The sequence below is a fragment of the Rutilus rutilus genome (assembly GCF_951802725.1).
Source record: "Rutilus rutilus genome assembly, chromosome: 1".
Taxonomy (NCBI): domain Eukaryota; kingdom Metazoa; phylum Chordata; class Actinopteri; order Cypriniformes; family Leuciscidae; genus Rutilus; species Rutilus rutilus.
The window spans coordinates 43,821,380-43,847,927 of record NC_140209.1 but is presented as its reverse complement, the minus strand read 5'-3'; the positions used below and the strand labels follow the sequence as shown (position 1 = coordinate 43,847,927).

The following is a 26,548-nucleotide window of genomic DNA, read 5'->3' as shown; positions in this document are numbered from 1 at the left end:
CTGCCAGGAAAGTCTCAAAAACACACACACACAAATCCAAGGCGATTCACACGTGTATGACGATTTGTACATTCACGTTCAAGGATAAACTCGTACATTTTAAACATTCAAAGGTTTTTGTACACAGTTGTATATCTACAAATTATGTTTTGCATTTGTGAAATGTATTTTATGAATATATACTTTTATTTTGCGCATGTGAATTGATTTTTGTGAATGTATATTTTTTTCACGCACGTGAATTTTTTTTGTGTGTACGTGAATTAGGTTGCATGCATGTGAAATTGTCTACGCATGTGTGAATCATGTTTTTTGCGTGAATTATAATTGAGACTATTCTGCTTCCATAGAAAACACCCTCACAGCCTCGCTCTCACCTGTCATGGCGCTGCTCTGAATAAGGTCTAATAGGTCCTGAATGATCTTTAAGAAAGACAGTCATGTCAGTGAGTAATGCCAGAATTGCAATCATTTTTTTTTTTCGCTTTGATGAAAATTGTAAGTTGATTATGCGATATGACACACTAACTAATTTTTGTATAGGCCTACTGGGTGCCACTATGAATTTTAAATAAGTAGGCTAAACTCTGTTGTCCTTTAATCTGCGCCAAAAAGCATTACTGCACATTGAGTCAGGTAAATCATTATACATCATTCAAATCATTATCAGCTTCCTTCAATGTCACACCTGCTCTCTTATTTATTTGTACATTCTGCACGTTATGTGTTGACGCATGATCTCGCTCCGAATGTTGCCATGTCCACCCAAGTATTCCGGGGATTGTTCTTTGCGATTGCAGATAAATTAAGTAGAGGATTGCGTTTTGGGGGGCTTATTCCCAGAAGGTCCGTCGAAAAGTCTAGAGAGAAACAGCGTTAAAAATTTAATTATGAATACAGTAATAAAATGAAGATGAATAAATGATAAATAAATAGTTTAAATAATACATAATAGGCCTAGTGAGTAAAAAATGTAATAATGTCATTGTCAGAAACTTTTTGAGTTTTCTATGCTAATTGACAAAGAAAAGAACGCATGTAAAAATAAATAGGTCGCTTATTTTGTGCATGTTTTTCAGACCATTTGTTTGTTTCTCATGCGCAATCTGGCAACACGGTTCTGCTCCTACTGTAAACAGCGCTGTGCGCGTCGCTGCACTGGAGTCTAGGGGAGAGAGAGAGAGAGAGACAGGCAGGCACAGGGGTAATAGGCTCCGAACAAAGAGGGCTGAATAAAGTTGGAAGTAAAGGACGATTGTGACAGAGGCTGGAGGATATTAAGAGGGTAAGTCAACTAATTTTATTTCTATCCTCGAAGCAACCCGATTGATTATGCAAAACGTTTAAATAGATTTTTAGCTGCATTGCTAACGCTGGAGCGCATTGGCCTGTCTGTGTATTTCACTTGGACACTTACCAGTGAACTAATCAACAAGCTCTAAATCAGTTAATGTCGTAATGCAAATACCCCGCTCTTTAGCCATAGATTTTGACAGTTACATATTACAGTGACAAACAAACAAACGAAAGCAGCAGAAATAATGGTTGGCTGTACGTCATGTTGTCCAGAAAATGCGAGAGACAGACAAGTCCGCTGCATGCAGCTGCACAACAGGCCTCGAAAATGATTTTTTTGCGTTTCACGAAGACTGATCCTCGTTTAAACGAGAACGTCCCAAACAGACGAGTACGTGTGCTACACGTGCGAGTGAATGGAGGCGTACCCTTCAAAGTGAGTGGGGGGGTTTGTGGCACAGCATTTGATGAGCCAATTCGAAATAAAAAATGCATGTCTATTTTGCCTAAATAAGCATAATTCTATATTTTTATTGCATGTTTGATTGATGCATATAATCTTTCCTTTTCTAGGTAACATCAGCAAGTGGTGGCGTCCTTCCATCTCTCCCCTAGTTCTCTCATGCTCGCAGACACCGTCACCCATTTCAAATGTGCCTCTTCTAACAGTCCCGTCAGCATCAACTAAACCAAGTTCTCATTACCAAAGAGTTGTTACCACAAAAACACATTTCATAAACACACACACACACACACCAGCATTTCAGCATTCCAAAACAACGAATTCCAAAAACCGTTCAATAGAGCCATAGGTTGTTGCATAAACGCATCATGGCCTCTGTCACCAAATCCTCTCACCCCGAGATCCCTGATAATCACAAGGAGAGCTGGCTGGCGCTGCTTGCTGCCGCTGAGGCTTACAGCCAGACGTCCGGTTGTGATTTGGCTATTTTGACCGCGTATAAAAAGTTCCGTCCCTCCGGGATCGAAGTGGAAGGAACGAGGAATAACGGCGGGGGCGGAACTTCCGGAAGCAGAAAGTTTGATTATGCCTATCACGTTTGGGGACAAGGGGCACTGGCTGAGTCGTCACGGCGATACATGGATGACATCGCCGTTCTGCACTCCACCACTGTACTGACGGCACAGAGACACAAACGCCTGAATACAGTGGAGGTAGGAGCCAAACTGGGCGTGGATGTGCCGTCTGACAGGCTGGTGAGTTGCACCTTTCATCGAGAAGTGCACCTTGATTGCAACACCTCATGACTTTCTGTGTCTTCTTTCCAAAGAGCTTGACTGGAGATGGAGTCGGGACAGTTAGTCCCAACATGAGGCTCTATTCTCAGAGCTACCCGTCCATCTACAGCTCAGCTGCTGCCATTGGCCAGCCAGGTGGTCAGCATGGAGAGCGTGAAAGGGAGAAAGCGGCGGTGGAGGAACGTGAGAAGGCAAGAGAGAGAACGGAAATTGTGGACTTAGAGGAAGAGGAGGAGGAGGATGATGATGATGAAGATGATGAGGAGGAGGAGGAGGAAGAAGATCTGGATGGAAGGAGACGTAACCTGAATGAATCGGCAGGTAAGTTCACCTGTTGATGAGATGGTGTTTGTCATTCCTTTAGGTCATTTGTGAATTCAAATACAACTCTCTCTATTCCTCAGGTGTCTTCTCAATGGATGAGGATTCTCTGTCCCGGGACTGTGAGCCCTTCTTTGAGTCTGATGGGGAGGAGGAGAGCACTGATGGTGAATTATTATTATTATTATTTATTATTATTATTTTAATGGGAATGTACCTAATTCTGACAAAAGCCAAAAATAACTTTCATGTTATGGCACATTTCCTCATGTTTAGACATTACAGCATTATAATATGCAGCATTAAATATAGATTTGTTATTTAATTATTGGTGTTTTAAAAGATTAACTTTAAGTGGGTGTTAGAAGGTCATCTAAATGCAAAGATAGGGGAAATAATACACAAAAATATCTTCAGCTCATACAGGAACTCTACAGTTAAAAAGTTTGGTGTCAGTACTCATTTTGTTTTTAATAGAAAATAATACTTTTATTCAGCAAGGACACATTAAATTAATCAAAAGTGACAATAAAACATTTATAATGTTACAGAAAATTTCATCGAAGAATCCTGAATACAAATTTATCACAGTTTTCACAGAAAAATATTAAGCATCACAACTGGTTTCAACATTAAATAAGAACAAGAAAAGTTTTTTTAAGCAGCAAATCCGCATTTTATAATGATTTCTGAAGGATCATGTGACTGAAGTCTGGAGTTCAGATGCTGAAAATTCAGCTTTACCATCACAGGAATAAATGACTTTTTAAAATATATTAAAATAGAAAACACTTATTTTAAATTGTAATATTTCACAATATTACTGTTTTTACTGTATTTTTGATCAAAGAACAGTCTTGAGCATAGGAGACTTATAATCTCTAAAACCGGCTATGTTACCAATATAACATGTATTCATAGTTTAAAATCCTTATTCTGTGATCACAAGCGATTGGTAATGTATGCGATTGGAAAGTATGGAAACCCTGTGTGAGAAACTGTGAGTAAATATAATGATTGTCCATGTTTTAAGTGCTGTTCAAAGAGATCATTATCTGAGTTGTGTCTGACACTGGAACATAAATGTGTTTTTATTGCTGTTCATGCATTTATATCTGTTTTTATTGCTGTCAGGCTCTCTGAGTGAAGAAGCCCCTCCCCCTCCCCGTGGCTTGGCAATGGGTCACCTGGCATCTCGCTCGTCTAACCCCATGGCAATGGCTCGTTCCCTGCCCGTGTCTGTACCTGTGTGGGGCTACAGGAACAACCATGCCCATCAGGGTGACTCCCATAGTGGAGAACGGGTCAGTTACACACCCGCTTCATACATGCCCTCATCTACATACCCTTCTTCTACAGCTTTTTTTTATTTATTTGTTTGCAGATGATGTATGCACTTTTAGTACAAAATATGTGTTAAATTGTAGGTAGCAAAATTATGCCACCAACTTAGATAACTCGTTTGGCCAATATGCAATGCACCATTTTTTAACAATTTCATATAAAATGGAAAATGATGAAGGAAATGTTTATTGCCAATATACACTACCTTTCAAAGGTTGGGGATTGGTAAGATTCCTTTAATGTTTTTGAAAGAAATGTGTATCAAAACTGCATTTATTTAATCAAGGATACAGTGAAAACAGTAATATTGTGAAATATTATTAGAATTTAAAATAACTTCTATTTTAATATGTTTTATATGAATGTTGCGCTGCTTAAAGGGTTAGTTCACCCAAAAATGACAATTCTGTCAGCAATTACTCACCCTCATGTTGTTCCAACCCTGTAAGACTTTCGTTCATCTTGGGAACATAAATTAAGGTATTTTTGATGAACTCTGAGAGCTGGCTCACTCCTTCAAAGGCTTCTTGGTAATTGCATCTGCCAGCCCAGAAAGTTAGTAAAGACAATGTTTAAAATAGTCCAAGTGACTACAGTGGCTCAACCTTAAGTTTATCAAGCGACGAGAATACTTTTTGTGTGCAAAAACCCCAAAAAATAAGGCGTGTGGGCCTCTGACGTGAGTTCACGCAAGTGCCACGACGCATACGCGAGATTTTTCATTTAAATTTTTCTGGAAAGAGCATTTATTTGAATGTTACAAAAGATTTATCTATGTAAAAGTATTTACTGTTACTATTGATAAATTGAATGCCTTCCTTGCCTTTTTTTATTTTATTTTATTTTTATCTGACCTAAACTTTTGAATGGTAGTATAAGTATAGTTTTGTTTGTTTCAATAGTAAACCAATATTTTCAGTGCCACAAATTTTTGTATTGACTCATTAGCTTTGCCACATGCTAACATTTTATTTAGTGTCACAAATCAGTCACTTATTGGGCTCCATTTTATTTAGACAACTTCCCATTTGGGGTGAAGGGATATTATTATGTAGTATTATGATAATTTTACCTTAAAAAAAAAAAAAACGGCCAGAAAACTTATTTTCCCTCTGGAAAATTTTCACTAAAGCTGTATTTAAATACATTTTGGGGGCTGAATCTATGTACTAAACATAAACGGGTGCAATATTATTGTACTGTATTATTGACCTAGTTATGGTTACAATGTTTTGTTGCCAGGTCCTTTCTGACTACCACCCTTGCTGACATTGTGATAAAATCCACGTAGATATTTGGTTTCTTTTGTAGAAAATGTTTATTACACTTCTTATATTTTTGTCATATATAATTACTTTTACATTTGTGTTCAGCTTGATTAAAAGGACTCTTTTATTTTAGGTGGGCTGTGCCGATCTGGACCACATAGCTGCCAGTATGAAAGCCCTGCTGGTTCCAGGGGCGACAGATGGAACGGAGATGTTTGGAGCACTGCCGCGACCTCGCCTTAACACGGGCGACTTCTCTCTTAAGCACTGAGAGAAGACCAATGTGTGCGTATGTATGAGCGTTTGAGCGTGCTTGAGAACGAGCCGTGAGCTTGTTTGTGTGTGAAAGTGATTTGAACAGAACTGGAGAGTTTAAAAGACACAAGATTTGATGGATGTTTTTAGCAAAGATGTTGCCAAATCTGAAGCTTTTCCTGCATATCATTAGTATTTCTATGGCGTTGAAAGTGGCAAAACCTTTACCAAACCTTCACATCTGCAGCAGGAGGAGGAGGATTTAATTAGCATGTCTTAATTGAAGAGTTTCTTCTGGCTTTGAATGATGGTTGTGGCAGACTTTTGTGCATTTCATTGAGAAACACTAACAGAGCAAATGTCATAACTGCATTACATTACTAATCGTGCCCTGTAACTGTCCTCTGCAGTGTGGGATTTACTGATAGTATATGAGCCTATTTACACACTGAGACACTCGCACATCCATCACCAGAGGAGCATTGTACATTAGCAAACACTACATGTTCTTGGAAATATAGACTACTGTGAATTCAGTAATGTATATTCCATGGCAGGATTGCCAAAGCTGACTAGATGTTAATGTGAATGCTTGCAAATGATGTCATTCTCTGCCTGTGTGGGCTCACTTTTATTTCCGATACTGTCCTGAAGACTTTCTATAAATCAATGCTTTGTAAAGCAAAAGGACAATGAGAGGACAAAGCTTTGAAAAAACACCAATGTTTGGGATTTCTCACCCACAAATGACTTGTTTCTGCATTATAACTGATTAATGTGCTGATAATGGATATGAATGCAGGAATATGTGTTGTATAACTGTTGATTAGTTTGATAACTTCTCAAAAAAATGTTGCTAGACTGAAGGATGTCAAAAATGAGGGTTTATAACACTACAGATGTCAACCAGCTGTGTTCATCTTAAACATTTCACATCTGTTCAATGGTTAAGTAAATCCGTTTTGAATAAAAGTTATTTGTTGTCGAAACCTGTTGCCTTTTTTGTCTTATTTTCCTCTAAAAGTTCAGTTTTTGTTTTGGTGTTGTTGAGTAAGCTGAAGTCTGAATACTCTCTGAGGAAGGTATGCTTCCGGTGTCCAGCAGAGGGCGGTGTTGACTTTTTCATATATTTGTTGTGCACAGTTACTCCGAGCTATCCTTAGCGTTCGTTTATGAGTTTAGCCTAAAGGCCTCATTATACTTCTGCGTCGGACCTACGCCGGAGCCTATACGCCGTAGGCAACGTGTTGGTTTTAATTTATACTTCTGTGTCGTTGTCCGCGTTGACGCGTAACCTAGGGAGCGTGTGAAACCCCGAGGGAGGGGTTCTGGCAGACCAATCACAGCGCTTGTGTCCGCGTAGAATTGACGCGTTGTTACATTTTTGGAGAGGTGCACGTCAGGATACGCCGTAGGGTACGCGCGCTACACACAGCCTACGACGTAGCTACGGCGGCAGTTCGACGCAGAAGCATAAAACAGGCTTAAAGGCCTCATTATACTTCTGCGTCGGACCTACGCCGGAGCCTATACGCCGTAGGCAACGTGTTGGTTTTAATTTATACTTCTGTGTCGTTGTCCGCGTTGACGCGTAACCTAGGGAGCGTGTGAAACCCCGAGGGAGGGGTTCTGGCAGACCAATCACAGCGCTTGTGTCCGCGTAGAATTGACGCGTTGTTACATTTTTGGAGAGGTGCACGTCAGGATACGCCGTAGGGTACGCGCGCTACACACAGCCTACGACGTAGCTACGGCGGCAGTTCGACGCAGAAGCATAAAACAGGCTTAAAGGCCTCATTATACTTCTGCGTCGGACATACGCCGGAGCCTATACGCCGTAGGCAACGTGTTGGTTTTAATTTATACTTCTGTGTCGTTGTCCGCGTTGACGCGCACCTGGGGAGCATGAAACCCCGAGGGAGGGGTTCTGGCAGACCAATCACAGCGCTTGTGTCCGCGTAGAATTGACGCGTTGTTACATTTTTGGAGAGGTGCACGTCAGGGTACGCCGAAGGGTACGCGCGCTACACACAGCCTACGACGTAGCTACGGCGGCAGTTCGACGCAGAAGTATAAAACAGGCTTAATACAACAAAGCCATCCATCTTAAAGGGACAATTCACTTTTCTTTTTTTTTAAAGTTCATTAATTACTCACCGTCATGCTGTTCCAAACCCATAAGACTTTCGTTCATCTTCGGAACACAAATGAAGATCTTTTTGACGAAATCTTGAGAGATTTCTGTCCCTGTATTGACAGCTACACAACTACCACATTGACACTTAAAAAAGTTAATAAAGAGATCTTAAAACGAATCCATATGAATTGAGCGGTTTAGTCCAGCATTTTCTGCAGAGACTCGATCGCTTTATATGACGAATGAACAGATTCAATTTAGGCTTTTGATAAATTTAGGCAGTCCCATTACCACTTCAAATGTCAGTCCCATTCATCTCAATGGTAGTTGCTTGACAGTTTCTTTAACAAATGTAAAACAAAATGTTAGACATAAATGCGTAAATTACTCTGGCTGGTGCATGGTACCATAAGAACACATACATAGAATTTTTTGTTTGTTTTTCTAGCAAAAAAAAAAAACGTTTGAATGGCAGTACCTGGTTTTAATGACATGTCAGCAATAAAAACAACACACCCCTCATATAAAACACAAATTAGTATGATTTTGAACTGGTTTATTAGAGCACGGAAATAAATATTCACTACAGAATCTGCATTTGTCATCACATGAAATATAAAATGAAAACAGTGACTATTCAAAATCATTAGTATAAAGATTAATGCTACACCAATTCAATTACTGGTTAAAATTATATATTATGAGGATGCACACTTTTTAACCAACCTAATGGTTTGTAACAAAGGCAGATTCAGGTTTAGAATGCAAATCTCCATTTACAGTTTTATTTCGTTATTGTAGTTAGAGACCTTTTTTTTTGCTTCTTACTCCCTACCAATAACATTTTCCTGCATAGCTATCCTCTTCTTTTCCTTACACCACCCTTACCCTGTTTTCTTCCAACCTCTCCTTCTTTTCATGTATTCCCCCCTTTACTGGTCCTTCTTTCGGATCCAGCAGTAGGAGTTCCTGCCTACCCAGAAACCAGGGAAGAGCTTCTCATTTAATTTGGCTGTAAATCGATGAACCAGTTTGACCTCCTTGGAGCCGTTCTCTCCCTCTTCAACAAGGTAAAACTTGATGATGCCAGCTGGCTGGTCAGCGTAGATGCCGATGACGGGGCTGAGAGGAGCCTGGAATTCTGTGTTCTCTCCATTGTGCCAGACATGGTAGCAGGATCCGGCCCAGCCAACACCCCATGACAGGTCATTCTCTCCCAGGCCACACGAGCCATCCTTAGCTTTTCTCCCTGCGCTTTCACACGCTGCCCCGATCACCACCCAGCCCTCACAATCCACCTCCCAGTATCCACGATTGCCCAGAAGACCCTCCTTACACAGCACCTTCAGGAGGATATTGTCAAAGTCAGTTATATGCTTACTGCATGTTGACCATGACAGTCTTACAGATTACATTCTGTCATCATTTAGTTACCCTCATGTCATTTCAAGCCCGTATGACTTTCTTTCTTCTGTGGAACTGTGAGTTGAACTTGAGAACTGGATCAGTTTGATTTGCAAACGGATCATTCAGACTCGTCTTGTAAAGCAAATCGACCGATTCATTGAAAAGATAAGACTCACAATCACAATACAATCACATATACTGAATTATGAATTAAATTGTAATTATGAAAAAAGAGAGAGAGAAAAAGTCATAATTATGACAAAAACAGTTGACAACAAGACAAACTTTGAAGTTGGCTTGAGAAAGCCTGAAAGTTTGAAAAAGTGTTAAAAGCTTGGATTTTGGAGTTTTCAATTTGAAGTAGTTTGAAGTTTAAAGTAATTTTAAAGCTTAAAGTTGAAGGTTTTGAAGGCAATACAGAAAACAGACATAGAGAGATAGATAGATAGATAGATAGATGACAGACTTACTGCTTAATGTTTAATGTTGCTATAGCGTATTTTAACACACTGCTAGCACGAATTAGCATGTTTTAGCACATTGCTAGCAGGAATTAGCATGTTGCTAGGATTTTTTAGCATGTCACTAGCATGTCCTAAGGTAGTTGCTAGCTTTTGCTAGTGATGGATATTTGGTGGATGAAGCTTAAATACTCTATTAGAGTTTTGTATAAAAGTTTTGACCCCCGGAATGAAAGTCTATGGGACTTTTCCTAGTTTTGATCAGTTAGAAAAGAAGCACACTAAGTCAGAACACTCTGAAGGTTTGGCCTGAGTTTGGTGGTTCTAGCTTGAAAGCCCAAGGAGGAGTAAGAGTTGAAAACTTTAGTCTCAGAATAATAATGATAATAATAATAATAAAGTTTAAATAGCATTTCAGTAATAAATGAAAATTATGAAATAAAAAGAATAATTATAACATAAAACATTATGAGACAGTCACAATTCTTACAAAAAATGTAAATTTTGATTTCATATGTCATAATTCTGACTAGTTTTCTCATAATCATGACTTAGTATCTCATAATTTCAACTTTTATGTCATAATTATGACTTTAAGTCATGTTTTTTCGTTAATCAGTGTTTATATGTAAATAAGCACTTCAGTTAAATCTGATCAAATCATATTGTATATATATCGTGTACATCGTGTCTCTTCAGAAGAAATGGATTAAACCACTAAATTCATATAAATTACTTTTACAATGTCTTTCTGTACTATGTGAAGCTTGACCATTTTGACTATGTAATGGATGGACAAAAAAAATGGGAGAACGTTCATTTTGTTCTGAAGATGAATGAAAGGTTTGGAAAGACATGAGGCTTAAATGATGACAAAATGTACATTTTTGTGTGACCAAAGCCCTTTTAAAGCATAAATAAAAAAGACAGTACTAAAAGAAAGAGTTACATGAGTGGATAGAAAATTGATTTTTATATTATACTACAGATCTGAACAACAACAACAACAACAAAACATAGAGACAGATAGAGGAGACTGACTTACATACCTGTGGTGAATGTTCATATCTCTCTGGTCTGTCCAGAACAGGACACACTTCCTCTGACATACGTGACACTTTGGTCCCACCTTCTGAGAGCCACAACATTTTCTGAGAAGTTCTGTCATCCAGAGAAAGATTTATCCAATCTGAGAGGGAAATAACATTTCAGAGGACAAGCGGCTATAAACGTACTATAAAGAATATATAAAAGGACTGTCCCATGCCGATGCGTACACTTCATCAGCTCAGCTCTAGTATTGGGTTCGGTGATGTTGGGCTCATACGGTGGTGCCTTTGCTGTGATGGAAGGGAGAAGAAAGAGCAAGAGGTCATTATAATATTTACCACGACTGCACAATCCTACTTAAATGTCAGCTGTCTAATGGAGGCTCAGGCTTCAGGTGATCTCCATTGTATTATGATCCACTCCCATTAACACAATTAAGACAGAGAGGTGTAAAGACAGCAGCTGTGCAGAACTCACCTTGAAAATGTCACGGTAATGATCACATATGCAAATCATATTGTCAGATTTACATGCTATTTTGATCTGAGTGTCCAGATCTGTTATACTATAAGAAAACAATGTTCTCCAAACTTTAAAAGACCTGAAATAACAATCTGTTTGTGAGATGGTTTTTAGTGAGCACTCATGAAATCTAACTAATCTAATCATGCACTGCAAAAATATATTTAAGAAATTTCATTAGACAAAAAAAAAAAAAAAGATCCAACAACTTGTGCTGTGGAAAATTATAAGTGATAGGAGCGTCACACAGATTTTTACAGCAGATGCCATTAAAAACCCTGTGAGTCTATCCCTCACACTCAGTCTCCCTTTCATTCCTGTCATGGCGCCACTCTGAATAAGGTCTATAGGGGGCGCTCTTATGAAGTGATGGAAGTTAACAGTAAACAGTACAGTACAGTAATGTAGGATTGCATGGTTCACAAGTACCTGCAGGATTTGCTTCTGCTTTTGATCCTTTTCCTCCTGTAGGAGTGAAAATTGACATCAATTAGCATCAGGGGTTAACCTCAAACCACTTTAAATGAAGCAATAGGCAGTTTTAGCATTACACTGACGCTACACAAGCATTTTCTAGAGTCTTCCATTTCTATCCATTGCTTTTCTGATCCCCCTTCCTTACCTCTTGTGTGCAATTTATCAGCCTATGGTATGCCATTCATCTTCCCCCACTGTTGTTAGCATTGAATCATATAGTTTACCCATGCCTGTCAGGGTTTAGGTTACATCTAAGAAGCATGCTAGACCTAAACTTACATTCACCATGGACACACATCATAGGCTCTGACAGCAGTTTCTAAGAATACTTCATTTCTATGGTGTTAGTGGCGTTGGCATGTTTATGTCCAGCAGTGGGCTTGCGGGTTTAACACTTTTCTCTCTATTGTTGATTTTCACAAGCACCTTCTCAGAAAACCATTTGAGGTCTTCTGGCTCATAAATTTTTTGCCTTCTTTTGTTAATGTGGACATTAACATCAGTTGCTCCCTCCCTTCGGTTATCATAATGCTCAGTGGCATTAAGTGTATTAGGTCAACTTGTTTGTCAGTTTAAGTGTTAAGTGCCAGAGGGCCAGAAGGTCACTGTAACAATGAAATGTACAACTAGACTTCCACATAGTGTCCTGAAAAAGAGCGTGGTAGTGGTTAAAACAGAAAGGTTGCTGGTTTGAGGCCTGCAAGTTGCAATTCTCTCTCTCTCTTTTTTAAAAAAAAGTTACATGGCTATATATATGGTTATATTTAGGCTTTTTATGGCTTCATTGGACTGAACAGAGTAGAGATTAAAGAGGAAACCACATAGTGGAGCAAGAGGCACATGTTCAGCAAAGGACCTTGAGCTGGCAATCAAACTCGGGTCTGCGGAGTCGCAGTTGCGTTGTATGTCAGAGCGCTGACCTCAGTTAAATATCTACAAATTCTTAAGAGAAGATCAATTTACTTAATAAGCAAGGCTGCGTATTATGTTTTCAGAGAATGTATCTTTATAGAATTGCACTTTTACCACAAAAAAAAAATATTTGGGCAAAATACAAATGTGCTTTGTTTTACTGCATTGACATACATTTTTAAGTATAAAATTTTTCAAAACTAGTGAAAAAGTCTATACACTTGGATTTTGACTAAAATATGAATGCAGTTTGCAGTGTTGCTTCTCAAATAAATGAATCTTATTTTAAGGTATATTTTTAGCCATTTTATTTTAGATATTTTTTTATGTTTTAAAATATTTGAATGCTTTATTTTTTAGATATCGGTACATCAAAAGACTAACACTTTAACACTTTATTTTACTATGTCCTTGTTACACATTACATGTAGTTACTGTAATAATAACTATATATGCATATAATTACAACCAAACCCTATAGTAAGTACATGTAGTTCATTATTATTACTCAGTATTTAAATGTATAATTACACTGTAACACGGACACCTTAAAATAAAATGTAACCATGTCATATTTTCAGTGTAGGGTTCTGCTGTCGGCTGATAAAAAAAAAGGTCTGAAAGTGACACCTTGCAGAATTTTTGTCTCACTTTCAGCGAAACCAGATACCATCAGATATCACCATCAGAGGTGACTGGCATCACTATAATGGATCTTCGTGACAGCGTGCAGCCCTAAATGATCGGGTCAGCTGTGTACCAATGCATACAGGACATGGACTTCCGTACACCTGTTCAAGACCCCCACCACTGTTTGTGATCTTGCTGACAATCACTGAAAACAGATCATTTCAGTAATCACCATCATCGCCAACATTATCATTGTTATACATCTCAAAGACAAACATGCTGTATGCACAAGCAGGCCCTTGAGGCCATCAAGTAATTATGAGATACAAGCTTGAACAAATGGAGGATAATGAAAAATGGCGGTGCAGTCATTAATCCTTATTAATGTTAAGCACATGAAATGAAACTTAGAAATAATCCAGGTGCACATATAAATTCCATCAATGACTTTGGGCTTAAAGAGGCAGTTATAGAGGAATGGATGGTAGAGCAATGAAGGGAACAGAGGTTGAAAGGGATCAAGGCAAGAGATAAGCAACTGCTGCTGACAGTTCACTCCATCAGTCACAGCCTGTTTCACCCTCTCTTCGGGACCTCTCCCTTATAGGGGCTGGTATGGAGGGACTCAGAAAGAACAAGAGGGAGGGGTCGAGCAGAACAGCCAGCATACTATACTATAACCATGGTCATGAAGCAGAGCTCCAAAATAAAACAAGTCAGAAAGATCTCGGTGAATCTCTGTTCACGCAATTTAAAGACGCACTGACAGCTCTTCAAGTTAGGGTTTTCTCCCTGGTGTGAGATTCAACCCTGGTGTTTTGTGAGTGGTAACTCGGTGGAGAACGACCATGAGTGGAAAAATTATGTAAACAAGAGGTACATTAAGGGGGTCTGGGGGACAACCTTGTTTCAAAATCCCTTATGTCTAATGAGGGGTCAGAAAGCTTCGTTCATTCACATCTTTCACCAGATCAACACACAGCTGTGAAAGGTTTGGCACAGATCAGAAGACATAAACAACAAAACCCCGGAAAAGGTCATTTTCTTCCCGGACATCAAGTTTACGGTCATTTCCATTAAAGGTGACAAATTATGCCCTTTTCACAAGGTATAATATGAATCTGTAGTGTCCCAAGAATGTGTCTGTGAAATTTCAGCTCAAAATACCCCCCAGATCATTTATTATAGCTTGTCAAATTTTCCCACACAAAAACACTCCATAAGTTTGCTTTATGAAACAGAATCAACTGACAGTAAGTCTGACTAACCAAAATAAGCCTGGCTTGTATTCTAATCTTGTTTTGTGGAACAGCCCTCTGGTGCGTCTAAAAGTTGCAGTCTCTTCCGGAAACTCTCCGTAAGGCTGCACTCCGCTACTGGTTATTTCTAAGATTTTGGATGAGTGAGATTCACATGTTTTGTTATTGTTATTAGTAAGTTGTTATATGGCAACTTATGCTGGGGAACTAACCTGAGGGCTGTTCCATAAAACAAGATTAGAATACAAGCCAGGCTTATTTTGGTTAGTCAGACTTATTGTCGTTGGATTCTGTTTCATAAAGCAAACTTAAAATAGTTCAAACTCAGTTACTCTGGCAAATTATGTTGGGAAACTAACCTGGTCCAGGGCAGGCTAACTGTCAGGCTAAGCCTGAGTTGTTACACCGTTCCTCTAACACTGACAACCAGGAACACAATGATATTGCCACTGACACTCTCATACCATTATTTGACTTAGACATGAATAAATAAATAAATAAATAAATAAATAAATAAATATTTTTTTTTCCCATAGACAATTGATATTATACAATATAATTTAACACGTTTGTAAGTCTTGTATCATTTATCATTTATACATATACATATACATATACATATACATATACATATACATCCTACAGGTGTTCTTTCCTTACTGGTTAAATTTTTTGTGCTCATGTTTTAATTAGATTGTTTTAAAGATTTATGAATACATTCCTCTCTGGTTTTGTTTGGCAGCTGTAGTACATTTTTATGGTTATTAGAAGAACATTAGAACATTACAATCTTTAACAAAAGCTTTATAAAGAAGTTAAAATCACAAAATTAAATAAATAATTACAAAAGCATGCTTTTGTTAAAATTTAGTATGTGCACATACAAAATTTTAACCAGTAAGATTAATCTGAGCTTAGTAATTGGCCAACAGTATATTAGCCTACATTTGATTTGCCCCATTACAATAGTCCCTTTACAGTTATTGCTATCATAAAAATACATACATACACACACACATATATCAATTCCCTTTTATGAAACCGCTTTAGCCCAAATTTATTTATGTTCATTCAAATCAGGTGTTGGAGTTAATCCTCGCTTTTCTTAGCGTCTTTTATGAAACAGCCCTGTGGACGTTTCTGAATGGTTTGTGTATAGCCAAATTTATGTAGTTGTAGTGGAGTTAAATTGATTCATCTCGTTGACTTAATGTACTGTCATGTTCAACTTTTACATGAGTTGACACAGTTCCCTGAGGTCTTTATAAGACAGCTGTTAAATGTTTTGGTCAAATGTGTTCTGTGCTCATCTGTGCAGCCAACAGAACAATTTGCATGCTTTGCTCGAACTTTTGCCATTGCGTTATATCTGGTTACAATGTTGTCGCTTGCGAAAACCAAATGAGTGGGGGCGGTAGGCTAATATTATGATGATAAGATCCACTTCCTACGTCAGAATGCAATGCTTAATTCAAAATGTGGGTAAAATATGCAAAATCAATATCTAATTATATAAATTTGTTACGTAGGCTATATATTGCGCTTTTATTGATATTCAGAGTGCTTTAGCATATATGGAAGGGGGGAATCTCCTCAACCACCACCAATGTGCAGCATCCACCTGGATGATGGACGGCAGCCATATTGCGCCAGAACGCTCACCACACACCAGCTTACTGGTGGAGAGGAGACAGAGTGATGAAGCCAATGTTTGTGTGTGTGTGTGTGTGTGTGTGTGTGTGTGTGTGTGTGTGTGTGTGTCGCATAAGGTTTCTGCTGCTTGCAAACGGACTCTTTTGAGGAGAATTTGGGAATTTGTTGCCCTGATTCCATACTATGCGCAAATACACTGTAGGCTCACTCTCGCTCGTATCCAAGGTAAATCATCAACACTATCACCCCTTGTGTTTTATTTAATTAAATACATCATAATCAGCTAAAACGCATGCGCAGGGTTAGGCTACTTTACTTTCAGAACAAGTGCGCACCCGAGTCCGTGTTGCTTTCACATTCACGCGAACCGCGGCACGGTTCGAGTGCAACCGACCTCAGACCACCTCTTCCAGGTAGTCTCGGGTTCGGTGCCCCAGTGCGCACCGGGGTCCACATGACAGCGTTCACATTAGCGATTTTTCATGCAAACCGTGCCCCGTTCCGAACTAAACTGCCAGTGTGAAAGCACAGAGAAGACTTCGGTTTAACGTCTCATCCGACGGACGCTGCTTTTTGACAGTAGCCTATAGTGAAAAAAAAAGCTTAAACAGTCTTACAAAAATAGTGCTTCTAAAGTAAATGTATTATATATAGGCCTACTTATATATATTCTTAAAATATAATACATTTACTTGAAAAATCACAATTTTTTTGTAAAACTGGAAAATAAGATTTTTTTCTTTGCATTACAGGAAATTACAAACATGTAGTAAGAGTAGTGAAGATTGATAAGGTTGTGTCATTCACACTTGTGGACACCATGAGCATGGCATCACGGTAAAACCTGCTATATCATCCATGTTATAGTTTCAACATAATTTATAAACTACATGAAACCTTGTCCTTTTATTAAATCTTTACAATAAAACTGGCATCATATAAACTGGAACAACCTTCTACTGTTGAGTAAGTTTGAGCTTCACCTCTTCTTAGCATCAGCAGCTATGTTGTCGACCTCAGGGTCTTTGCTAGGCTTTGGTGTCTTTTGTTGGTGATGACAGTGCAGAAAGCGAGTTGTTTGTGTTGGACACGTCCGTAGCGTGTCTTGCCAACCCCTTCCATGCACCCAGCCACTATGGGCATGCTGGGATGGTTCATATTTGATGGATGGATCAAGGAGATGCTATGCATGATGATTTGAGAGGGAAGGCGATGGATATGATCTTGTGGCCCCCCGAGTGTTGAAAACCACATGCTGAGTGTCGGCCTTCTGTTGATTGCTTACTTGAAACAGGCCCGATGGAAAATAACATGAACAGACAGATGCACAAATAGAGGGATTAATGTCTGTAAAGGGAGATTTTGGAGGTGTGACACATTACAGTCCTGAGAAAGACATTCTACCCGCTTGGGTAAGAGACGTTCTCGGGTATTGGTTAGATCAGATCTCTCTTAACATTGATTGAGGTGGTTTCCATGCTGACTTAGATTCCAGAGAATTACACGCTCATGGTGTCTCATGAGCTTGTGGTGACTAATCTTGCCGAATATTGCCATGCCCAGTAAGTCAGACCCAACTTGGCTAAATCACAGAAGGCATACAAGGACAGTAGAGCGGTGGAGATGAGTTACTGTGGAGGGTTTTACACTTCATTACGCCTGTGATCAAGAAGGCGGCATGTCATCATTGAGAAGTTCCTAAGAAATCAGTGGAAGCCTCTTTTCAACTTTTAATAAGGTGTTAACAAGGTGAAAGGCAATACTAAAAATTATATTATATTATATTTAATTTGACATGTTTACTTATTTTATATTGTTTTAATTGAAAATGATGAATAAGATTTTTACATTTTAATACAATATAAATATTACAAATTAAAATGAGCAAGACATTTTAATCAAACTAAAATTGAAATGAAATTAAGAGCAAGATGGAAGAGAAAGAGATAGAGTTGTTGAGATGACAGATGAGGACGACGTGTTAAAGTAGAAGGGTGAAAGAGGTACCGTGCAACTATATTAACACTTTGAAGAAGATTCATCTGATGAATGCAGATCGGGTTACTTTTGTACATATAGCCTATGATGCAATTATTTACTTACAGTGTTGGGCATACACAGTATACCTTTACAGTATTTGTAAATGCTGAGTAAAAGCCTCGTTTATGTGTACATGTCACATTTGACATCTTTAAAGCACTTTAAATAGTATGTAAGTGATAAGACTGCTTGAGTCTAGAGGATTTTTAACAACATGCTTATCTTAAAATATATGCGGGGCCGAGAGAGAGTGGTCTTGTATGAGCATCTTTCCTCTTATTATAATTTGTTGTGGAAAGATTGAGTAGAGCAGCTGCTAAACTCTTTGTCTCTGTAAAGACTATTATTATTTTACTGTGAGATGTTAAGCTGTGCACAAGAGCCTGGAGAGTAACAGTATGACAATAATGTCCAAGGTGCCCTCTCCTCATGCTGTCGACCGTTAGTCTTTCTTGTGTACCTATGATCTCGGCTTTCTCAGAGTATATGCAACTCACACAAACTGTCAGAATAACCTTCCATCAAGTCAGCATTGTGGTGACACTTTTAGTTTGGGTACTGTCACCAGAGCTGTAAATACTGCAGGTCCTAGGCATGTAAACTCGGTTTGAAGTGTCTAGAATGATGTGTGTTTGCATGCAGGTGCATTCCATAGTCTGAGATAAATTATTATCTTTACATTTCAGACTACGGTCACACACACACAAATGAGGACGTCCCTAAACGGAGGTTGTCAGATTTAGCTTACTACAAAGTTGTCCACAAAAATGGTTAAGGCACACACACAATTTTCCCCTTCTGTTCCAATCATACCTGTCAGTTAGGTTATTTTATGTTTTAAATTGTGTGATATACCACAATAATATATATTATATTATATTATATTATATTATATTATATTATATTATATTATATTATATATAAATACAAATATTTATAAATTAAATAACGTAAAAAATAAAAAAAATTATCAAACTAAATATAATTATACCATAACCACAAATATAGACTGTTTACTAGGGCTTTTCCTCAGGCAACTTAATTTTCTTCTGTTCTCACTTATTTAAAGCACAAGTTTTACTTATTTACTTCTAGAGTGCCAGATTATTAAAAATATCAAGCAACATCCAATTGTGCATTTGTAGCAAGTTACAGTTCTTAGCTTAATTGAGGCAGAAAGTGACAACAAGGTGTCCTGGCAGACAGGTGAGCCTGTTTGGAAAATAGTACATTGATATAGGTGAGGCAATGAGAGCAGTCCTTACCTGATTTCTTTGCTTCAGGCATGATTCCGTTGGTGCTTGGGGTACTACTGGGCATTGCAGGGGTGGATGAGCGTCTTTTGACTCAGAGTCTCTCAGTCTCTGGGTTCCCTTCTTATTCACTCTGAAAAAAGGGGGGAGGAAAAGACACTGCCTATGGGGAGGGGGTCTGTAGGTGGCCGAGGTCGTGAACACCAGGTTGATCCTGTCACTTAAACCATGTGTAGTTCATGTGTACCATGAAATGAGCCAATATAAGGATATAGTACCGCACACATACACACAGTTGTGAATATGAAGCAGAAAAAAAAGTGCAGAGTGCAAAAGTTTCAAGAAAATAGCAGGTTATTTTAGTTTCTTTCACTGAAAGTGTTTTGTGCAAAAAGTGTTTACTTTTTTTTTGTTTATACAAAAAGAAGAAAAGAAAAGGTTTTCTGACCGCAGCATTCAGCAGGGCGTCTGACATTGCACTCACATTACTGTCACGCCTGAAGGACATCTTCACACGCAACCCGAAATGTTGTGGGAAATGTTATGTATCCACAGCAACTTTGCCAATACTGAGATTTTGGACTTGCAAATGGACCTGGAGGGTGTCATAAAAAGCCGAAGATTTAGACTAATCTTACCTTTAAACCACCTCAAAGCAATGCGGTTTGAAATAAATGATTTAGTGATATTGCTGACACTTGGCTGCAGAACTTGTCACACCTCATATAAGGCCACCAAAAACGATAATATCCTTAATGGAACAAAAGGATCGTAAAAAACAAATATGTACTAATCTAAGGTGGATCCACTGAACCGTATTACAGCACATTATCGCTTCGTAATGAGACATTTCTTCATCTTCGACTTTAATGCTTGAAAGCAGACTGTCGATTATGTAAGTATCTAGCCCATCTTCATTCCTGATAAATGAGACAGGTGTATTCCTCCTCTCTCATTCTTTTCACTCTTAGCACCTCGGTTCTCTTTAACATGGTAATAAAAAACGGCTTCCCTTCCACTTTGAAGACCTGCAAGTTAGTCGGTGGAATTTTAATAGGTGGCAACTGTAAGCTATGTTTAGCTAAAACACAGTACATTGTGTGGGTTTGTGAATGTATAAGACACTTTAAGAGACACCCTAACCATACCTCCCACCGAAATAGCGTCGGTGGAATGACAATGTAGGTTAACCAGCACAATGTTTGTCTGTTCTGCATAAATCAGAAGTAACTATTATCAAAAGATATTGTCACAAGATAAAGATTCCAGTTTCCAATACGAAAAGTCTTTTATTATTATTATAGTAAACTGGTGTGCGTTAAACGCAAACAGACCAACAAAGTGAAGGAGAGGAATTAAATACACATGAACTAAAATGACAAACAGCTGTGAAGATTAGTGTCCATGGAAACTGGTTAGTGGTGTGAAATTCAAACAAAGGAACACGTGATGAATGAAAACAAACTAAAAGTTCACGAAAGCGAAACCAAGAACAAACGCAACTGAATAAGCACGACAGAACACCCCATCCTGGAAGGCTCAACCTCGTGGTGGACGAGGAGGAGGTGAAGGGATGGTGATGGAAGGACGGCGATGAGACCCCGGCAGCGATGGTGGACATCCGATGGCACAGACCCAGAGCCTAGAGACACAACAGCCCACGGCGGAGTCGAGGGAGGGAAGAGCCAAAGTGGAGTAGAGACTGACGTCAACTGGGGGAAGACCGGAGGCAAAGCCGATGGATCACAGGGCGCAGAAGGAGAGCCGATGGAGCAGAGCGGCATCACTGGCATAGGCAACGAGCATCTGAGGTGGAGCCAGATTACCCGAGGACTGAGGCGATGCCGGTGTGATGGAGGACTGAAGCATACCCGAAGGGAAGCAGGAGCCCGCTGCAGCCATAGGGCTGGAGGAAAGGAGCGAAGTGGAAGATCCGCAAGTCCGTGGCAGAGGTGGGGTGACGACTGACCAAGGGGGAGCTGATGGGACGAGGGAACCCAGTGGAGTCGAAAGGCCGAGGGTGGACCCATAGAATCTTCTCGCTCAGGCACTGATGGAGTTTGTTCGACCTGAGGCTTGACGTCACAGCTTTGCCTTACAGATGCATGGTGAAGGGCTGCAAACTTCCAGCAGAGCCGGGGCTGGAGGACTGGCTGAGCAGATGGAGGGTCCTCTTTCTTGCGAGGGTCAACATTGTCCACTTATCATCGGGCTCTGGCTGACGCATCGCAGCGGGTGGTAGCTCTGTCTAAGGGGGGCTCACGATTCCTCCATGGCCACAGGTGGTGAAACAGGCTCTGGATCCAGATGTGTTCTGGACAGGGGGTAGACACTCTCCAGAAACCAGATGATGACATCCCTCCAGTTTATTCCAGAGGTGTCTGGGGGGTCTATGGTATAGAGGTAGTTAGCCCAGATCCAGAACAAAGACTTCAGGGTCTTGTCGTCGAAGGGGCTGGTGATGGCAAGACGACAGTGATGTGTCTTTCTCGAACGAGTCGGCACTAAGAGCCAGTTCTTTGTACCAAACGAGAAGAGCCGACTCCCATTCGGGGAGAGCCGAATCTTCAGACGCAGGCAGGGGCGCAACTTTTTTTGGATGGGCACACCATGTGGCCAATCACATGGGAGGATAGACTAGGATCATACCATTATGTGAAAGAAGGAAGGGGGACACACGCTCCGAACATAGCGAGTATAGTGGTACAAGCCAGGTACATAGAGCGACAGAGAGAGGCAGGGGAGCCGGATATAAATGCAACCGCGTTGGGAGAAAGTGAAGAACTGAGCGAAAACCGAAAAAGCAGCAGCATCTGGCTGCACTTCAGTGATATTGGAGACTTCTCAAAAACAGGACAAATAGTCACAGAGAGGAGAAATCGCATCAGCCCATCCAAGCTGAGGCATCTGATATTGAAGTTTTATTGAAATGTTAAATAGGAACTGTTTTTTTTTTTTTATATATATAAAAACATATATAAAAAAGGCTTTTATGAAAACACTGAATAAAAAAAAAATTGCTTACCAACATAAAAATCATTCACAATTGCTAAATTAGGCTAAAATAGAAGTCAGAGTAATACTAAATGAAGAGCCATTTGGGAGCCGTAAGAGCCGAATCTTTGAAAAGAGACGGACTTCCCATCACTACAAGACGACACGTTTTCAGCGAAATCTTTTGGGTTGGTCGATCTGTCACAAGATGGAGACGATTCCACAGGGCCGAATATAAAAAGTCCTTAATAATGTAAACTCTGGTAAAATACAGAGTGTTTAAACAAATTCAAAACAAAATTTTAAACAAATGCAAACATAAATATCAACCAACACACACAGGCTGAAGGAGAGGAACTTAAATACACATGGTGATGAACTAAATGACAAACAGCTGTGAAGAATAGTGTCCATGGAAACTGATGAGTGGCGGGAAATTCAAACAAAGGAACACGTGATGAATGAAAACAAAGTAAAAGTCTATGAAACGAAACTAAAAACAAACACAACTGAATAGGTGTGACAATTATATATATATATATATATATATATATATATATATATACACACACACACTTGTGGTTTAAGCAGAACAGATAAATTAACAACAATAATAACAGAACTAATAAAAATAGTAGCACAAATGCAATATTAAGTATGATATGATATATCATATTATATAGGTGTGTGTATTGTTATATACAATATAAAAAATATATATATACAAAATATATGATTACATATTATTCAGTAGTTATGAATATATTACTATAATATTTTATATCATTTAATATTCCATTTGTGATTAATATAATATAATTTAAAATAATATAATATAAAGTAAAATACACAGATTAAATGTCACCTTTATATATATATATATATATATATAATCACGTTAATGTGTCAATAGCAAAATCAAAACCGTGAGATGAGACCTCACTAAACTTTTGCAGTAAACACAAGCTCAGAATACTTAAAATCACAGTAGCATCCCTGGCGCTCTGAGTAATGGGTAGTCATGGCGACAGCTGATCAGACAGTGACAGGATGTGAGATTTATGACTGTCCACTGACAGAGGCCTCTTCTAAACAGAGGTTTCTGTTTCCTTTTCCTGCCATGTTTATGTGCTCTATTCTCATATGCCAGTCCTTCTTGTGGACATATTTCAAGTGGGATTGAGTTCAGAATCAGACTTTATATTAGCAAAAGTTGAGCAAGTCGCATACCATGATACATTTCTCCTGGGAAAAAATTAACAAAATGTTTATTCCCTGAATAAACAACAACAACATTTCAGTCTGAATAACTTACAAATATTTTGTGACCTAAATGCAATACTGACTAAAACTAGCATGTCAAATTGTGTTTGTTATTCTCTTTTTGGGCTTTTTGTGTCTTTCTCTGTGTGTTCAAATAGTGGCAGGCGGAGAGCGAAAGAGTGAGCCAGAGAGAAATGCCCTTATGACGCCACACACACTACTGTTCTGTCTCAGTTTCAAGCATGTGCTTCTTGGTATCCACACATTCATCAGGGCTGTGATGATAGTTCTTCACTGAATGATCTATTTGTAGAGAAATTCACAAGTTACCTAATACCAAACATTTAGAGAGGGCTAAACGCTTGAGATTTGTAAAGTCAAATGTACAATGTTTTACTTCTCATTGGTTTAACAGTTAAAGCCGGGAAAACAAATGAAGGTCTCCTGCTTGGTCGTTTACCTGGTACATTTGAGCCCACCAGGGCTGTTTACAGTGGCCAGTAAGCACAAAGATGTCAGACCTTGGCATACCAGCAGATCCCTTTACTTGCAAATGACTTTAAAATTCATTCAAGCTGTTTTGCTCGCTTCAGAGTTTAACCATGACTTTGACTTTGGCCTGGACACAAAGAGACTGACAGTGATTGATTAAGGTCATTGACTTCTCCTGCTCCATGGGACTACAAAATCTTTCAGAGAACATGGGTGGGTGGTGTGGTCAAGGGTTTAGGGGAACACGATAGAGTGTTGTCTGTGCTGAGCCTCGTAAGATCCAGATTTACCACACACTGCCAAAGTTATACATGAACGGACCCAAGACAAACAGGCCCACAAGCTGAGAATGACTGACAGCTGACAAAGATAGCCACAGAAAGGGGACATGAGCATATGGTCTGCGGGAGTCGATCAAGAACATTCTATCCCCAAGTTCACTTCTGTTTACAGCAAACAAACCACTAGCCGCACATTGGCAACGTCTTATGAAATAGCAATGAGAGAATGGATAAAATCTCAGAGAAGAGCCATGTCTGTTGAAAGTCAAGCTTTGATGATTAATCTCAACCAACTGTTGCCGTGAGCTGCCTTTATCTGAATATAACTGGGGGGAAAAAGTCCCTTTCATATCACCTACATTATAATTCAAAAGTAAAAGTTTGGTAGGATTTTTTCATGCTTTTGAGAGAAGTTTCTTATGTTTACCACTGCTACATTTATGTGAATACACATACAGTACAAGCAGGAAATAAAGTGAAATATTTTTTATATATTTTAAAGTGTACTTTATTCCTGTGATGGTAAAGCTGAATCCTCAGCATCATTACTCCAGTCTTCAGTGTCACACGATCCTTCAGAAATTATTTTTATATGATGATTTGGTGCCCAAGAAACATTTATTATCAATGTTGATAACAGTTGTGCTGCTTAAGGAATACCTCTGATGGATAAATATGAAGTTCAAAAGAACAGAATCTCTTGCAATATTATACATGTCTTTTTAATTTCAATTGAATGTGTCTTTGCTGAATAAAAGTATTAATTTCTTTAAAATATATATATATATATATAAAGAAGCTGTAATATACACTGTGAATACATTGTAACCCATAGCGCACTTCACTTTTTACCAGTAAACTTCTCAGGCTTATGCTCAGTTATTTATGGCATCATTGTGCAAAGAGAAGTGGTATTTCCAGCATCAACATTTAAAATAAACCCAAATGGCACTGGGTCAGAATACAAGACAAAGGAGGTAAAGACAAGAGCATTAGATGGAGTTGTAAAGATCTCCATCCTCTGGTCACCTGTTAAGGCGCGAACAAACTACACGCTTCATTCCACTGAATTCCATTCATACGCATGCGAATGAGGGAGAGAAGAAACTCAAGCTCAAGCAAATCATTTTTGCATATGTCGATGTGTTCCAAAGTTCAAGTTCGGGAAACTCTGCCCAGCGAATTCCTTTCACGTGAAGACGTGTGACTAACAGAAGAATACGGTGACGCATTGCTGCCACATACATATTATTTTTTCCTCCCAATTATGTCGTAATAACGAGATCTTATGTCGTAATAACGAGATCTTATGTCGTAATAACGAGATCTTATGTCGTTTTAACGACATCTTTTCTCGTAATAACGAGATCTTATGTCGTTAAAACGACATCTTTTTCTCGTAATAACGAGATGTTATGTCGTTAAAACAACATATTTTTTTGCCCTTATAAGGACATGTGTAGTCATGTACAAAATATGCCTTTATCCACATAAAATTGACAGCCTATTGCGCCTTTATCACACGTTCAAAAAGCTTAAGCAAATATAGAAGCCCCCAATCATGCAAAATTAATCAATGAGGCCCTTTTTTGAAAATATATTTTATATAGGCTAGGATGTTTTATATTTTATATATAAGTTTTTTTTAATATGATATATTATATAGGCCTAATAAGATTTATTTTTGTTAATATGCTATATCTTCATTACCTAGAGATATAATTAAAAAGTAGTCAAAACACATCTAACAGAACATAGCCTAAGTTGTTTATTTTTTACAACATTGTGTTCTTATTTTGTTTAATTAACGAAATGTCAATCTTCGTCTTTATAACAGAAGATACAATACAATACAAAAATCTTCAAGATAACGGATTGTCACCTTATAAACAGTCATTTTTTAATGGAATAATACACCCTTATAATAAAGAAAAAGCTTCAGTGATAAAGAATATGAACGCAATGCATTTAAT

General features: G+C 38.7%; 2 protein-coding genes across 2 annotated transcripts; one reads left to right on the top strand and one right to left on the bottom strand.

The window, feature by feature from the left end:
• The first annotated feature begins 1,079 nt into the window (after nt 1-1,079).
• akt1s1 (AKT1 substrate 1 (proline-rich)) lies at nt 1,080-6,733 on the top strand. Its single transcript, XM_084429960.1, has 6 exons — nt 1,080-1,285; nt 1,870-2,514; nt 2,589-2,877; nt 2,961-3,044; nt 4,012-4,181; nt 5,623-6,733. Exons 2-6 carry the CDS (start codon nt 2,128-2,130, stop codon nt 5,758-5,760), a joined length of 1,068 nt encoding a protein of 355 aa, XP_084286086.1. The 5' UTR covers nt 1,080-1,285; nt 1,870-2,127; the 3' UTR covers nt 5,761-6,733.
• A 1,619-nt stretch (nt 6,734-8,352) lies between these two features.
• Nucleotides 8,353-19,642, bottom strand: LOC311276591 (tripartite motif-containing protein 16-like protein). The gene is made up of 5 exons (XM_084386354.1): nt 19,558-19,642; nt 11,751-11,786; nt 11,027-11,089; nt 10,799-10,938; nt 8,353-9,224 (listed from the first exon to the last, which is right to left on the bottom strand). Exons 1-5 carry the CDS (start codon nt 19,610-19,612, stop codon nt 8,814-8,816), a joined length of 705 nt encoding a protein of 234 aa, XP_084242480.1. The 5' UTR covers nt 19,613-19,642; the 3' UTR covers nt 8,353-8,813.
• Nucleotides 19,643-26,548: the final 6,906 nt, after the last annotated feature.